The sequence below is a fragment of the Engystomops pustulosus genome, chromosome 6, assembly GCF_040894005.1.
Source record: "Engystomops pustulosus chromosome 6, aEngPut4.maternal, whole genome shotgun sequence".
NCBI lineage: Eukaryota > Metazoa > Chordata > Amphibia > Anura > Leptodactylidae > Engystomops > Engystomops pustulosus.
In genome coordinates, this window is record NC_092416.1 from 184,547,976 (window position 1) to 184,565,680 (window position 17,705).

Sequence of the window (17,705 nt, forward strand, 5' to 3'; positions counted from 1 at the left end):
TCTCCTCGTCTTGCTAGCCTGTTCCTTCCTCCATATCTTCCGGCTTCATGGACTTCCCCTGCACATTGTCTCAAATCATGGGGTCCAGTTTGTTTCCCATTTCTGGCAATCCCTGTGCGGTCAACTTCAAAGTGATGCTGGACTTCTCCTCAGTGTACCCTCCACAGTCCGATGGGCAAGTTGAGAGGGTTAATCAGACCCTGGGCTGCTGCTATCTCCACCTAACAGGACGACTGGTCCACTCTACTGCCATGGGCAGAATTCCCCTACAACTCTCTGGACTCGGAGTCTGCCGGTGCTGCTCCTTTCTTTGTTGTTTATGGACGACATTCACACTTACCTCTTCCTCTCTTTGTGTCTACTGATGTTCCTGCCATGGAAGAGTTGGTAAAAGACCCATCACACCAGCAGCAGGTTCACATACACCGCTGCGCTCCAGTGGCGGTCTTCTCGCTCCAGCGCGTGCATCCCCTCCTCTTAGGGTGCGCACATGCCGGTAGTCTGAGATTTAAAGGGCCAGCGCACCACTAATTGCCGCTGGCGACCTGACAATCTATAAATAGCCAACCTCTTCCCTCATGCCCCGCCGGATCTTTGTGCCCTTAGTCAGGGAAAGCTTTCTCAATGGCATATCTGTGTTTTAGCCATTGTGACCTCCTGCTACGTTCCTGACTTCGATTCTTTGCCGCCTGTCCTCACCTTCTGCCTGACATCTACTCCGATTTTGCCTGTTGACTCTGTACCTCAACCTTGGTCACCGCGAGCAAGTTTCGTCTGTGGAGCGACCTGGTGGTATCCTGCCGCAGCAAGTCCAACCCACTTTGCGACGGGCTCTGGTAAAAACCACTTAGACTCCGCTCCTAGGTGTCGGCTTGTATCATTGCTTTCAGTGGTACAATGGGTCCACTACCTCGACCCTGACAGTGAAAGCTGTAAACAGCAAGAAAGAAGTTGTCCGAGGCACCTAAGTAAAATCACAATGGGGCATATTTATCATATACTGGAGCTCGTGCGCCAGTGTATGATAACCCCGCCGCTGCATAGTCGCAGCGCGGTACATCACTGGAGCTGTCCTGTCACCGCGGCTGATCCTGAGTGAGTACCGCTGGGGAGTTAAAGGGGGGTAGAAATTGTTTCCGACGCTAGGTTAATTGGCTTACCTCCCAGGGAATAGTGACTGTGCTCTATAGTGCCCAATTCCCCAGTACTGGCCATCGCCCATAGCAACGGACATTGTGTACCCCTTAGGCCTCATTAGGCTAGCTCAATCATGTCAGCCCAGGACGAGGATACGGGTCCGGAGCAGGTACCGTCCCCTGGTCCCTCCTCAGGGGACCTGAGCATGTTAAGCCCGCCAGAGTCCCTTCAGCCCTGCTACAGCCAGTGTCCCCGAGACTCCCACCATGATGCCTCTGACCATGCCTTACTATCTGGGGGCCCCCTGGTTACCACACTACGAGGGAGAATTACACACTCTCCCTGAATTCAGAGCCAAGTTGTTAGCTACCCTCGCCCTGTATCCGCTCACAGAGGAACAGAAAGTGGGCATTCTAACCGGGCAGTTAAAGGGACCCGCTCTCCCGGAAGTAAAGTCTTGGCCCTGAGAACAGCGCCAGAATGTGGTCCAAATTCTCATTAGGCTGCGCAACACCTTTGACATGTACTGCCTCAGAGTTGAAGCAGAAATTCTTCGGGAAAAGACAAAAGCCTCAAGAGTCCCTCAGAGACTTTGCCCTCTCCCTAAATGAGACATGGAAGGCCATAACTCGCCTTGATCCCAAAGAGGCTGAAAACTCTGACCAAACCCTAAGGGAACAATTCATTAATGGACTTGTTGATAGAAATCAAAGGTATCAACTAAAGATAATCTCTTCTCAACATGCCCAGGCCTCCTTTCTTGAGTTCAAGGAAATTGCCATTGACATATTAAGGGACCGACTGCCCACTGGACCGCAGAAAGATCCTGAATCTGTGGAAATGGAGGACATTGCTCTAGCTTGTCATCCAATGCAGCCGACATCACTGCCTCCCGCGTCTGCGGAAGTTGCTGTCCTAGCAGAACAAGTCACTAACCTGGCGGACACCATGAGTAAAATACTCGACCGATTGTCTCAGTTTGAAGTAACCGTCTCCTCAACACGGAGAAAACCACCAGGGGACTCTGTACGGTCAGTCACTCCTTGTGACTCCCCAGTCAAACCGCGCCCAAGGGAGGCAAAGTCCCTCAACACCTGGAGTCAGAAGGAACCCCGCCAGGGGTGCAGCTACTGCCATAAATACGGGCATGAAGAGGATGGATGTCGTCAGTTAAACGACAAACCCTTGGAGCTACAGGACGACCTCCAAGGGAAGAACCTTTAAGTCCCCGAGATGCCAACTGGATGCCCAGGTTCGTGGGGACTCGCCCCATGGTTCATGTAACCATCAACGGAGTAACCCTACCGGCCATAATTGATACCGGCTCTCAAGTGACCACCCTCCGAAGTACGACCTTCGAGAGATGCCGAAGAGCCTTAACACAGCCTCGCAAGGTTTACTTGAACATTATTGCTACCGATGGGAAGACCGTACCCATCCATGGCTACTGGGAACCCACACTAACCATCGGAGACACGGAGTTAACCAGGCAGGGCGTAGTGGAAACACAAGTGCCTGAAGACAGTAACTTCTCCCTGGTACTGTGTGTAAAGCTGATAGCCTCTCCACTAGTATGTAATATAAGTGGAAGAAACACTGAAATTGCACAACATGCTGAACAAACTACTAGGTCAGTGTCATGTACCAAAAACCAATCACTAATAAAGATAAAACATAGAAATATTTATTGGTATACTCTAAAAACACCTAAAAGGCACTCCCAAAATGTGCCATCCTATCTCTGTAAAAATAAGACAGAGTAATCCTCCTCACTAATGCCTAAATGTCTGGCAAACACATGGACAAAGTGCAGATAGTACAGGTCAATAATACAACAATGGAAGATAAACATACTAGCTGAATGGAAATGTGAATATTATAGATAAATATCACCCAAATCCACATGTGTAAGGAGGAGAAAACGTCCCCACGCGTATCGCCGCGCTCCTGCGGCTTCCCAAGGCTTACTTGAACATTATTGCTACGAACAGAAAACCCGTACCCCTCCGCAGCTACTGGGAGCCCACACTAACCATTGGAGACACTGAGTTAACCAGACAGGGCGTAGTGGTGACACGAGTGCCCGGAAACAGTAACTTCTCCCTGGTACTGGGTACCAATGTCCTCCGCAACTGCTAACCTGAAGTGTTGAAGGCTCTCCACAACTCTCTACCAACGGTTCCCAGAAGGCAATTCAGGAGACTATGCAGGTCCTAGCGGTGCAACAGAAGTTTGCTGGCCCGAATGGAGAAATCTGCAGAGCCCGGATCAAAGATCCACAACCTGTACGCCTTCAACCTGGGACTGAGACGTTAGTATGGTGCCGAGCCTGCATGGGCGTCCAAGGTCAAGACTGCCAGGCTATGGTAGAACCTCTACCAGCTGACGAAGACCTGCCCATTCTAGCCGCCAGGAGCCTAGTCGGTGTATCCCGAGGACAAGTACCCATCAGACTACTACTACTACTACTACTACCAAGCCGTAGCCACCCTCTTCAGCGTCCACCCTGAAGACTTAGTGGAAACCTCTCTGTCTGCCTCCCAACAGCTGGAGGTGAAACAAAGCGCTGAGGGTGAGCCTGCCGAGCAGTCCTGGTGGCTTGAGCTCAATATTGGAGACAGCGATATTACTCCTGCAGACCAAGTACAAGGTGTCCTGGATGTCGTCATGAAGCACCACCAGGCCTTCAGCAAACACCCACTGGATTTTGGGAAGACTACCCTGATCCAACATACCATCCCTACTGGCTCTCATCCTCCTATCAAAGAGAGATACTGGCCAATACCTCCAGCCCGCTACCAAGAGGTGAAGAAGCTGGTGCAAGAGATGAAGACAGCCAATGTTATCCGGGAGAGTCACAGCCCATGGGCTGCCCCGTTGGACCTTGTGAAAAAGAAGGATGGAACCCTTCGGTTCTGTGTTGACTATAGAAAGATAAACAATATCACCCACAAGGATGCCTATCCGCTGCCTCGATTCGAGGAATCCCTCGCAGCCCTAGGGTCAGCTGCTTACTTCTCGACCTTGGATCTGACCAGTGGCTATTGGCAAGTGGCCCTGGCGCCTGAAGATAGGGAGAAGACAGCTTTCACCACCTCAATGGGCCTGTTTGAGTTCAACAACATGCCTTTCGGCCTATGCAACGCCCCGGGCACGTTTCAGCGGTTAATGGAGAGATGTTTGGGTCATCAGAACTTCAAGACCGTCCTCCTATACTTGGATGACATCATCATCTACTCCAAGACCTACGAGGAGCACCTCCAACATCTGGCTAAGTCTTCAAAATCCTGAGCCCTGGAGCAGCGATGGGCTTTCAGGTTAGCGAATTTCAACTTCACTATCAAGTACCGGGCCGGCAAGACCAACGACAATGCTGATGCTCTGTCCCGACTCGCTGACTAGTGGGAGGGGCCCTCCATGGATGCTCAGTGGGAAGATGTGGAAATGCCAGGGTTCTTTGCCCGGTTTATGCACCAAGAGGCCCAGAGAGTCTACTCCTTACCCTCAGAAGTACCAGCTACCCCGCCAGAAGAGTCTGTGCCGCCGGCAGAAAAAGACCTCTGGATGAGTCTGCAGGCTGATGGCCACGCCATAGGAGAACTTATGGACTCTCTCTCTAGTGGGCGAGTGCCTGAACGGATTCGTCGGAGGAGGGCCGATGGGGAATTATCCCAATTGTGGCGCCAGAGGAAGACTCTGAGTATGCATCAGGGCCTACTGAAAAGGAGAACTCTGGATCCTATCACCTATGACCGACTGTACCAGATTGTGATTCCCCGGAGGGATGCCAAGATAGTGCTGGATATGTACCACGACCAGTCCGGACACTTTGGCACTCAAATGAATGAAGCTACCCTCCGGAAGCGCTTCTCCTGGGTGAACATGAAGCCCAACATCGAGAGCTGGTGCCGGGAATGCCCAGCCTGCTCCATCGCTTGAGGAGAGCGACACAATCAAAGGGCTCCTCTACATCCCATTGTGAGCCTACGGCCTTTGGAGATTCTGGCTCTGGATCACGTGAAGTTGGAGCCCAGCAGATCCTGTCACGATTATGCCTTGACAATAATCGACCATTACACCAAGTTTGTGGTTGCAGGACCAGTCAGAGACTTGTCCGCCGGGACCACCACAGCGGCCCTGTTGAAGAGCTTCATCCTCCCTTATGGCTGTCCGGATAAAATCCTTAGGGACCAGGGAACTGCATTCGACTCACAAGTGTTCCAAGAGCTGTGTACCCTCTATGGCTGCAAGAAGCTGAGAACCACAGCCTACCACCCTCAGGGCAATGGGCTCTGTGAGAAGATGAACCAGACTCTCATCAACATGCTGAGAACCCTGACTCCTTCAAAAAGGGCTGACTGGCCAAAGTTACTACCGGAGCTAGTATACCTGTACAATAATACCACCCATTGTTCCACAGGATACACTCCCTACTACTTGATGTTCGAGAGACATGGCCATCTCCCTGCCGATATGGCCCTGGACATGGAAAACCCCGATTCACAATCTCTACTCCCTCAGACTGATTGGGATCAGAGGCGCCTGGCGGATGCCAGAGAAATTGTCAATCTTCGGGTGGAAGAGGCACGAGACAAGCAAAAGAGAGACTTTGACCGCAATGCCTGTGCTGAGCCCTTGCCCCCGGTGAACGAGTGTGGCTGAAAAAAAACCATCCCACCAGTAAGTTAGATGGGCGATGGGAGTGTGAGCCATACCTAGTTAGGGACAGTCTCTCCCCTGAAGTCTACGAGATTTCAAGAGGAGACCGTCCATCAATCGGGTACACAGGAACCGGCTGAAGAGATGTCTACGATCCTTCACCCCTGTGTCAAGTCCTAGGACTCCAACTTCTAGTCCAAGAGCCCTATTGTGTTCCTCTACCCCCAGTTTCCTTGAACTTGTGACTGTGCCTCAACTTTGTGTGATTGTCTCTACTCCAGCGAGAGTTACTCCAGTGCTGCTGACTGTGGAGGATGACCCTGTCCTAGAACCTGTTGCCCCTGTCATCTCTGAGGAGCCTGCAATCCCTACTCCAGTGCCTGATTCCGGAGACGACAATGAAGAAATGGTAATTTTCTCTCAACAGGAACTCAGGAAATCTCAGCGAGAGACAAAGGGGAAACCTCCTGCGTATGTGCAGGAGTACCAGTTGTCCCAACAGAAAGATCGGAAGCCGAAGGCTGTCTGCTTTGCCGATCCTGAAGTATTCACTCCTACAGACTGCAATTCAGATTCTGAGTAACGCCTGATGGGCTGTATCCCTCTCCAGGTACTGTGTATATTGTAAATAATGTTCTTTATCTGCTATTCCCAGTTGGGCTGAGCGCCCCTAACCCATAGAGGCAGAAACTTTCCTGGGACTCTTCCCTTTATTTATTTACCTCAGTCAAGAGACTCTCCTTGAACTGCTTACCAGTATTATATGTTACATAAGCATCCACCTCTGCTGAAGCAAAGATAACTACCAAAGGATTCTGTTCCTTTACATCCAGAGTAGACCGTTTGTTTACTGCACTTTTTCCCACGTCAAGGGCTGTGCCCAGAAGATGGACTTTTTCTTCAAAAGCCTTCTGAGAGACTTTTAGCCAGTTACTACAAGGAAAAGTTGCTAATGACTTTTGTAATGTACTGAATGTTCTTTATTTGCAGGATTGAGACATTCTGTTTGCATTTATGCCTTTTCTCCACAGGAAAATGGACATTTTGTGGCACTTTGCTATTGCCAACCTGAGTAGCTCTTCTCATGTAACGTTTGTAACGTTCAAGCACTTATCCATTGGGCTGCTAAAGCCAATGTGAGTTATTTAATGTTTGCACAACTGCCATCTATTGTCAGTAGTTTGCAGTAACCTTTTCATAGGCTTTTCAGACTGTAGTGTGGCTGTGTCGGACCGTTTTCATGTAAACCCTGATCGCAATCTTATTCCTCAAACCGAAGCTTCGTAAGTGGGGGTAGTCCGTAAACTGCGGGTCCTTAGGGGACAGCTAAAGCTGTAGCATCTGGATGCCAATCACACATGGGTAAGAATGTCAGTCAGCAGATAAATTGTACAATGTCTTATTGTATCACATATGCCAATGTAATACACATATGCTATAAATTTGTCGGCAGGGAAGAAGTGTTCATAAACAAATATACAGGCCTTGGTGAAAGGAGTGGATTAAAGTACATGACACCATGCCATACATACTGTACAGTTTGGTTTAACGGCGTCAGCGCCCAACTGTCGTGCTTAGAATACACATGTCCTTGTCTTAGTCCGACACCAACCCAGGTGCCTGTCTCCAGGACCATGGGCGGCTTGTCCCTACAGATCACTTAGCCTGCACTTCACCAAAGTGCCTCTTTGTATTTACCTCTACCGTCTATTCCTTACACGGACCCCCCAGAGGCCGCCGCTGCTGGCCAGCAGTGGGTCCTCTGTGCCCTATCCAGTCAATAGTCGAGATGAGGGCGGCTCTTTCGACTGCCCCGGGGGTATGCAACACCCCTGCCGATTCAAGGCAGAGGGGTTGTTGCGAATATGTCCCAATACGTAGCCTGCAACCTGTGTGGAGTCTGATCAACCCCACAGCAGGTCACTACACAACACGGGGAACACTGCAGCGGTAGATTCTGCCTGGGAAGGCAGGAGTTAATTGTTTAATGTGATGTCTTTCCATCAGCCAATCACACCTGTTCTCATATTGTATTGTAAGCTGGGATGCAATTGGAGGAGTAACCCCCATCTGACCAGTGGGAGTAATAAAACCCCTGGTCAGGAAAGTTCCAGAGGTCAGTCTAGTCCAGTCAGTGCAGTCAGACAGAATAGTCAGACAGAGCAGTGAAACAGTATAGCTCTGAGGAGTTAGTGAGAGTAAAGGGGTATCATCCTACCTTCAAGGGTGATATCTGAAGTAACCCAGGACAAGCTGAAGCATCCTACTAGGACAAAGCTACCCCCCCCCCAGCCTGACCTTGCATCCAGAGTGGTGATCAATAGCTGTGGTTCCCTCTACAAGTGCATCCCCAGCCTGCTACTATTTGTCAAGATTCGTTTGGTATGTTATCCACTGTTCCTGTCAGTTCCCATAAAGAACTGTAAGTTATTCTTGTACAACGTCTGCCTCTGTCTGATCCATGCTACTATGGCTGTCACCATCACGGGCACCCTATCCACCACACAGGGACTCATACTCCAGACCCCAAAGGGTTGCCCCAGGGAGAACTACTACAGCAGCCTCTCTCTCATCATTTTTTGCCAACACCACCTGCTGGAGACCTTCCAGGCTGTAGGACAGCCCTCCGGTTCCCATACCTAGCACCGTGACACTAGCGTGCCTTGGCCGCAACCGCCAGCCACTCCGGTATTCCGGGCCCCGGCTGTCTCCAGGCCCCAAGAAAAGGCTAGGCCCCGGTGGGGGATGTTGCACTAGCATTTGTGATTATTTCAGGGCGTGGCGCAGAGGTCCTGATAAATGTGCCCCAAGATCTTTATTTCATCTTGATGGTAAAAGCATTACATGAGTAGGAAAGCCTAAGCGTTTCAAGCTTCTCTGCTCTTAGTCATGGCATAATACACATTAGCAAAACACTATTTAAAATAAACAAACACCAATGAAATGCTTTAGTCCAAATTACACCTCAAGTTAACCCTTACATAACCAAAAGACACACTGAATACAAGGATTACGTCCTCAAAAAATATTTCAGTATAATAAAATTGCGTTAATATAAGAATAAGATATGAGTAAAAATCTTTAATGTTTGATTTCAAGTTTAATCCTAATGGATGCCAGGTTCCCAGTTTAAAAATCCAGAATCGGAGGACTGAAATTATTTTAGTATTTATTTCGGAGTAGCGGACATGGAGGAACTTGGCAGGAGGACCCCATCACCCCTAAGTTGACGAACAAGCATTTGGTGGCAGTCTACCACCCCTAAATGTGGTGGTAGATGTCCTTTAAAATATTCTCTATAGCCCTTGATAAATTCCTTGAGAAGGGAATGTTGGGAAATGTTATTATTCAGTTACCCTAGGGAACCTGCAAAGGTATAATAGCTCCTAAAATTTATTCCTGCAAAATCTGCTCTCCAAAAGCCAAAAAGTGCCCCTTTCCTTCCATAGCCCAAAAGCAGGTTATCTTCCCAAGCGAGATATCACTATCCTCAAGATGGATTGTTCTTCGTTTACCCCATTTTGAAGATGTACATTGTGGAACTGAATGCACACATTCCAGAAAACCCAAGAAATATCTAATTTTTAACGTGATTTTGTTTTACTCGAATATAAGCCGACCCGAGTATAAGCCGAGACCCCTAATTTTAACACAAAAAACTGGGAAAACCAATTGACTCTAGTATAAGCCAAGGGTAGGAAATGCATTGGTCACAGCCTCCCCAGTATATAGCCTGCCAGCCCCCTGTAGTATGTAACCTGCCCGCCCCCTGTAGTATATAGTCTGTCAGTCCCCTGTAGTATACAGCCAGCCCCCTGTAGTATATAGCCTGCCAGCCCCTGCAGTAAACGGCCTGCCAGCGCCCTGTAGTATACAGCCTGCCCCCTGTAGTATACAGCCTGCCAGCCCCCTGTAGTATGTAACCTGTCAGCCCCCTGTAATATACCGCCCCCTGTAGTATATAGCCTGCCAGCCCCTGTAGTATGAAGCCAGCCATCCTCCTGTAGTATACAGCCTGCCAGCCCCCTGTAGTATACAGCCTGCCAGCCCCCTGTAGTATATAGCCAGACAGCCCCCTGTGGTATATAGCCTGCCTGCCCCTGTAGTATATAGCCAGACAGCCCCCTGTGGTATATAGCCTGCCTGCCCCTGTAGTATATAGCCAGACAGCCCCCTGTGGTATATAGCCAGACAGCCCCCTGTGGTATATAGCCAGACAGCCACCTGTGGTATATAGCCAGACAGCCTTCTGTGGTATATAGCAAAACATCCCTTTGTGGTATATAGCCAGACAGCCCCCAGTTTGCCCAGCACATATAAAAATAAACTTATATACTCACCCTCCGAAGGTCCCTGACGCTTGCCATGGCTCCCCGATGCTCCCGTCATTGCGGCTCCCCCTCTTTCCTCTCTCTGCCGGCTGTTACAGCAGAGAGAAGAGAAGCCGTGGGGAGCCACGCCGGAAGGTGAGTATGTGCGTTTATTTTTTTATTGACTCGTGTGTGAGCCGAGGTGGGGGTTTTCAGCACATTTTTTGTGTATAAGCTGAGTTTTTCAGCACGAGTATATAGGGTACGTTATGTGACACAGAGACTATATATGGGGATGGCATTTTACAGTAAGACAATTTTAAGAAGATTTCATAGGTTTTACAATATACATAATTTTATGAATAAAATAATCCTCCACAGATCAGAGAAGATGTCATGAAGTCTTATCTCCATCTACCTGATGATCCCGTGGGACACATTTCTCCTCTGAACAATCCTGTGGTAGAAGAAGAGGACTGGGACATCTCTCCGGTGATGCTCTCTTACTGGATCTACCTGTAGGAAACACATCCAGAGACTGAATTCCTTCTTTCCATACAGATAATGAAAGGACGTGTGGATTTAGTCCTGTCTATTACCTGCTGATGTGAGGGGCTGGTGGTCCTCCATCATGACGTCCTTGAGGATGAAGTGTATTATTCTCTCTGACATTTTGACTCTGTCCATCGTTGACGGGCCAGTGAGGAAATTTTTCTGAAATTAAAATAATCAGAACCAGAGCCAAATCATGAGGAACACTGTACCATGGCTCAGCTTAAGCGCCGGTACTTGACAAAAGTGAAGCTACGGCAATGTCTCCTGTGCCAAACCAATAGCAGCAGCAGGACACCACTGATTTACCCCAATCACTGTTAGCGCCGCACCGGCACCCCTTCTGTAGTACCCCTTATGCATGTCTGTCGAAATTGTGTCCACTTGTTACTGTCACTATTGTATTTCGTACTGTAATTGTTTCACCTTATGTCTTGTAATGTGGTCTCGTTGCCCTTCATTGTCCTGTAAACGTTTAAGGAACTAGTAACATGTAAGAATGCGCCTCTCGTTGTGTATGTATGTAACTGTAACATTAAGTCTGTCCTGTGTGTAACAACTGCCACAACACTATGTACAAAACTATTTCCCCCCAGGGGATCAATAAGGTTCTATAGTATTGTATCGTATCATAATAACATAAAGTAATTATTGTAAACATTTTACCAGATAGATAGGAGTGAGGGGTCTCTGATGCCCCGGTAATCCTTACAGACAACACCGGTGACTACATACATACCTCCGCCTGCAGAGCTGTGCTCCAGATATATGTGAGAGGGGGAAAGGATCTGTGATGGCGTCCCTATGTGTGGGAGGAGTCCGGCTTCAGGGGTGGAGAAGCTATAGGACCTGTGATGATGTCATAGTCATGTGATTATCCCTATGTAAGGGAGGAGTCCGGCTTCGGGGGGTGGAGAAGCTATAGGACCTGTGATGATGTCATAGTCATGTGATTTGTCACATGTGTGGGAGGAGTCAGGCTCCAGGACATGTTACTAGAGGCAGGACTATCCCTGCTCCTCATGTGAGGAGAAGTTCCGACCAGGGATTAGACTGAAGGAAGCCCCACGTGGTGTAATAACGGACACCAATAGAACTATTGACTAAATATGAAATGAAAGTGTCTGTTCCTTTACCAAACACAAAAACCCCAGCGCGCCCCTTCTATTTATACAATAAGCAAATTACTGACAACATGTGGGAGGATCATTACATGAAATGGAAGATATTTATATACAGTTTTTTTTTACCTTCTCTACTTTACCTGCAGGAGCAAACATGTTCTTGTGTACATGACAGACGTCTCCCTTATTGTCTTTATTTCATGGCTTGCACAAAATGTCTGTCAAGAACAAATCTCTCATACACATAAAGGGGGAGACGTGGAGAAGACCTGTTTCAACACCGAAGGTGGGTCATTGAGAACACTTGATCATGGTGTTCGACCTCCCACTGCAATGCTTTTGCTGTCTGTCATGGGTGCCCCCGCGATCACACCTGTGCCCCTCTCCATGGCGTGGCTCCCCCCGGCCTTCACTCACCTCTCCCTAGAGCGCGTGCACTGGCACTCAAAGATTTAAAGGGCCAGCGCACCGCTGATTGGCGCTGGCCACTTCCGGGTTCTGATTTAAACCGGCAGCTCCCATCACTCCCCGCGGGATCTTTGAACTTTATGGTGAGAAGAGAAAACTTGTTGTTCCCTGCGCTTGTTCCTATCCCGTTCCTTGTTCCCGTTTCTGCTGATCTCCTGTTGCTGACCACGGACCTGAACTCTGCATCTCTGTCGCCAGCCCTGACAACCTGCCTGTTCCTGACTACGAGACTATCTCCTGAATTGGTACCTCGACCTTGGCTGCCACCGCGGGCTGGTTGCACCTGTAGAGCGACCTGGTGGCACCCTGCTGCAGCAAGTCCTTCCCAGTTTGCAGCGGGCTCTGGTGAAGACCCGGTGCCACTTTAATTTCGGTCCCAGGTGTCATCTAGTACCATCTCCCGCGGTGGTCCAGGGGGTTTTGCTGACCCCGAGTCCTGACACTGTCTTTATAGAATTTGTTAACACTGTTGCCTGAAATCTGTTATTTGTGCGGTGATGCACCCATGGGTCCTGGGCTGTATTATACTACTTCAATTACTAGTACTTCAATTGAGCTTTTTGGAGAATGGGGGATGCGTCCTTTCTGCTTTTGTTTTCAATCTGCAGTTTCAGGACATTTGGAAAATGGCTCTTATGTACATGTGTATTGAGAGCATGAAGAAAATGACATGGCTTACATGGGTGAAAATTTGGTGGGTTGTTTGGGTGGCCATGGGCACCAGGCTACTGTCCAAATCACCTATATTTTAATCCACTACTAATGACATCCTAATATACTTGACTGATTTGAGATTGAAGGGAAAAAAGATCCTTACAGCTTTTTCTGCATAGAAAAAAAACAAAAAACAGAACTGATGGTGATAAAACTCACAAAGAGCAGAGATATCTGCTGGAAAGAGCTAAACATCCTGTAGTCATCTCCCCAAACCATGAGAACCTCCAGACTGACTGACGCGTAAACCCTTCATAAGCGAGATGGGCTCTGGTTTCTTACTTCTTGTTACATTCAGACTGGTCATAAAAAATTAGAAGGCTGGTGCCTTATCACCATCATTTAAAAGTACAGACCTACGCGACTGTTCAAGCTCGCATCCTTGATTTATATCACAACAAATCTTATAAGGTATGGATAGAACTGGAGACTATACTTGCCCCAAGCCCTCTGCAATCCCTCCTTTACACACGAACACCACCTTTCAAAGCTCCCTTACGTAATGGAGCAGACCCTAAGGACTTAAAGAAAGCTACCTGAGCCTTACCAACTCTTTGCCTGCGACAGCCCTCTTACTGGTCTCGTCAACCTATCTGTCACCCCTCAGAGCCAATGATAGGCTTATTTTTCGCTGGTCTTTTTTTTTTCAACTGGTCTTGGCCCACTCCAGGTGGGAATACTCACGACTACTCCACTTCTACTCATCCTTTAAATCTAGACTACACCTACACAGAGACATCACCCCGTTTGAAAAGATGTGTATTGCCCCCTCGCCCACCTTCTGCAATATATGCCATCTACTTAGACAAATTGGGCGGAGGCTGTCCCACCCTACGTTGGTGTATGGGAACACGGGTTGATGGTCTCCTACATCCCGAGACTGGGCCAAATCATTTGAATTGTGCCATAAGCTCTCCATCTTTACCAAAGCACAAGAAACCAACTTAAAAAATTATTTCTATGTGCTACTGGGTCCTGGCTACACTCCATTTGATTTCTCCTCTTGCCTAGTAGAGAGCTGGAGATGTAAGCAAGCCCCCAGTACAATGTTACATATCTGTTTGGAGCTACAAAATGAGCAGCCACCCTTGCTTTTATCCATAATATCCCGCTCAATACCTTCAGTCAGATGCTCTCTCATGGGCTTCATCTTAATTGCGGTGCGTGTCCTGATCCAGGTTATGGAAAACTTACTATAGAAATCCTCCGAGAAATATTATCACTCCAAAGAATGGAGGAGCTTATGGCATACAAACATGCTACGTTAGTAAAACAACTCCAGACTTGGGGTCCATGGATGGCTTTTCACCGACCCCCTGAGTTCACCTGAGCTAGTTGTCTCTTCCGCTCATCGATCAATCAATTATAGCTGAACTACTTAATTCTACAGGTTCTTTCTCTTTTAGTACCCGCCCCCTCTGTGTGTCATTTTTTGTGCCTGTTAATCCAGTGCTGGGAACAAAGATCTATAAATGTGGCAATCACCTTACACTTGTAGAAGGGCTTTTTGAGCCCTAGATCAAAAGATCTTTAACAAATCTGGCATTGCTGGGTTGGGCGTTACTAAAAATGGCAATTTGAGTCTAGGTGGCCAGTGACCAGAATTGACAAAGAGCGCTCGGGGCAAGCCTACTTTTGTCTGCCATGACTGTCACTTCTGTTTCACTGACCGGATGGACTGGGTAAGGTAATTTCTTGCTGTGATATAATATACTTTGCCTTTAACCCCTTAACGATCAGTCCTTTTTCTGTTTTTTCATTTCTATTTTTCACTCCCCACCTTCAACAATATATAACTTTTAATTTTTTTCATGTAAATTTGCTCTGTGATGGCTTGTTTTCTATGTAACAAGTTACAGTTCATAGTGATTTACTATTCCATGCCGTGTACTGGGAAGCAGGAAAAAAATTCCAAATGCTGTGAAAATGGTGAAAAAACAAATTTACGCTGGTTTTTTGTAGGCTTGGATTTTACGGCTTTCACTGTGCACCCCAAATTACATGTCTACTTTATTCTTTGGGTTGGTACAATTATGGGGATACCGTATTTGTATAGACATTATAATGTTTTCATACATTTACAAAAATTAAAAACTCCTTTAAAAAATTTTGGGGGGGGATTTTGTCATCTTCTGGCGCCAATAACTTTTTCATACTTCGGACGTTTTCATTGCTATCATTTTTAGGACTGTACAACCGTTTGATCACGGGGAAAACGAGAAGTGGGCAGCACCAATCAGTGGTGCACTGACCCTTTAAATCTGCGAGTGCTGGCGTGCTCTGGCCAGCCAGGACGGGAGCCGGCAAGTGGTGAGTTAAGTGAGCTCGGAAAGGGGCGCTGCCACAGAGAGGGGCACGGGTGTGCCTGCGATCCGAGACCTAGATTGCAGACCTATATGGGACTACCTATCTAATGCGGGGCATTTTAAAATGTGTTGTTCATGGCTCTCTCAGCCAAAAAGGTTCCTGACCCCTGCCCTAGATGGTCAGATCATTCCTACCACATACTGCAATACTCCTGCATTGTAGTATATGGCGTTTTGGCATATGATTCATTGCAATGAGCTCATTGTAACGAATCTGCAGTAACCATGCAGCCTCGGGTCTAATGAAGACCCGAGGATGTCATTACAACTGATCGCTGCCCCCCAATGATGTTCGGGGGTGCGACAATCTGAAGAAAGATGGCGGCGCCCATGTGGCGGCAGAGAAAAGGTTAACACCCGCAAGCACCGACCGCAGGTGATAGCGATGGGTCTTTGCTGCAATATGCAGCAAAGCCCATCTCTGTATGAAGAGGACTCAGTCCGTGAGCCCTCTTCATACAACCTTCATAGCTCTACGGCGGAACCACTTGTAACGTGATTGAACAGTGAAGGACAGTCAGACAGTCTATGATGTTAGCTGAAGCTGTGAGATGGGAAGAAGGAAGTAATCCTTAGATGTCCAGACGTCTGCAGTGCTAAAGTGGGAGATATTGGGGCACATTCACTAAGGGTCCGCGGACCACGGTTCTATCGGGTTTCCCGAATATTTCCTGTTAACGCCGAATTGCCCCGGGTTTTTGGTGCACGCGATCGGATTGTGACGCACCGGCGCTGGCTTGCATGCGACACAAATCGGGGGGCTTGCCGTCGGACAAACCGACTGATTCGGACAAACAGTGGAATTTAAAAACGAAAAATGTGACGCAAGATGAAGCACTTACATGCACCAGGAAGAAGAAGGTGAACTCCGGTGGACTTCAGCGGGGAAGCGGCACATGAAGGAAAATAGTGAATCGCCGTCGGACAACGCACAGTGGGGATCGCAACAGGACCAGGCAAGTAAATTTACCCCATTCTGTTGTCATTGTCATAGTATCTGTCATTTGGGTTTCCCACAGTCTGAAGGACAGCGACTTGGGGAGTCAGTCTGTGGGCAGTCTAATCTTTACTGTGTTAACATCACTAGGGGATTGCGATGTGAGAATTTTCTTTCCTGGGAAAATCCCTTCAAATTCTCTCCACATCAAAAACTTTGAAATGTCCCTTATCACCCATCTCTTTCTTCAGGGGAAACTCTGAAAGATTTGTAACAACATTATTTCTGGACTTCTGTCACTCTGTTCTGGTCCATCTATCAAACCCAGAGGCTCTAAGTGTCTGAAAAACTGATCAGGTTTCTCAAGGAATTTTCTGAGATATCCAAAACCTTCAAAACGTCACTACTACTTCTTTTTACATCAATGCTACCAGCCCTTATGTTCCATTATGTCAAGTTTGCACTTTTCCATCAGTCCTACATAACTCTAACTCTCAACAAACTGTCTGCTTACATCAAGTCAATCTTCTGTCTATTCATCTTTCCCTTCATGTGAGACACAATCTGAGATGCTTTCCTTGGCCCTTCAGTCACCTTACTCTGATCACTACCCGTCACAAAATGTCAAATACTACAATGCTGTCAAAGGGACCTGAGGGTTTCACAATGGATGCCGACACCTCGATTTACTGACCCCAAAGAAACTATACACCTGAGACATTGATAGAGGACTCTACACTGAGTCACTGCCCTCATTTTAACCCCTTACTTTACTATTTTGCTCAGTTACATTGCTGTTTTAGCTTTATCACTCTCTAGGCTGGTTATTGTAATATTCCAGGGAGTAGGCGGGGCCTCTCTGAGCAGACACGTTACTGTATTATCCATCTAGTTCTGTGGGGGGACAATGTGGCTACATTATCAGGGTACAGGTATATATACACTTTGATCTGGCTTCTGTATTAAGACACTGAAACAGAGATCGAGATAAGACCCATCAGAGATGCATGGTGCCAATTACACATAGGCTGACAGACTTTTACAATGTTACACTGTGAGCCCCGCTACATCTCACAGGTCTATGCCTGCTCCCCCCTTCCCCCTGATCACTTATCTCCTCGTAGCTTGTAGTTTGCAGCCTCTCTCTCTCCTCACGATCTCCTGGCAGGATGTGAGTGTCTCTGAGCTCCGTGCAGGGAGCGTGGTTACAGACATTTAGCAGAGACAGACTGAAATCTGATCTCCATGCTGCAAATACAAATCCTAGATGGCGGCCCAACCCTAAGTCAGAAGTTACAGGGTTGTGTCAAGGGGCAACTAAAATTGTCTACAGCAGGACTGATAGAGACATGTTGGAATTATGTCTGTGAAATTCTGCATTTTTGTGAATGTGAATTAGAGGATGTGTTATTTTGTTATCCTGAGTACATATAAGAAA

The 17,705-nt window shown here is 47.7% G+C and overlaps 1 protein-coding gene across 5 annotated transcripts in view; it reads right to left on the reverse strand.

The window, feature by feature from the left end:
- The window catches only part of LOC140065391 (uncharacterized), a 59,617-nt gene that overhangs the window by 5,481 nt on the left and 36,431 nt on the right, over nt 1–17,705 (reverse strand). For 2 of the 5 annotated variants that reach the window (XM_072112997.1, XM_072112996.1), the window contains exons 2-3: nt 10,706–10,820; nt 10,525–10,622 (exon numbers count right to left, since the gene is read on the reverse strand). In XM_072112997.1, coding sequence (XP_071969098.1) covers nt 10,525–10,622; nt 10,706–10,793 — 186 coding nt within the window. In that variant the 5' untranslated portion in view covers nt 10,794–10,820. Of the gene's footprint in view, nt 1–10,524; nt 10,623–10,705; nt 10,821–11,324; nt 11,919–12,499; nt 12,506–17,705 lie in introns of those variants that run through there. The other 3 variants (XM_072112994.1, XM_072112995.1, XM_072112999.1) reach the window with 3 other exon arrangements.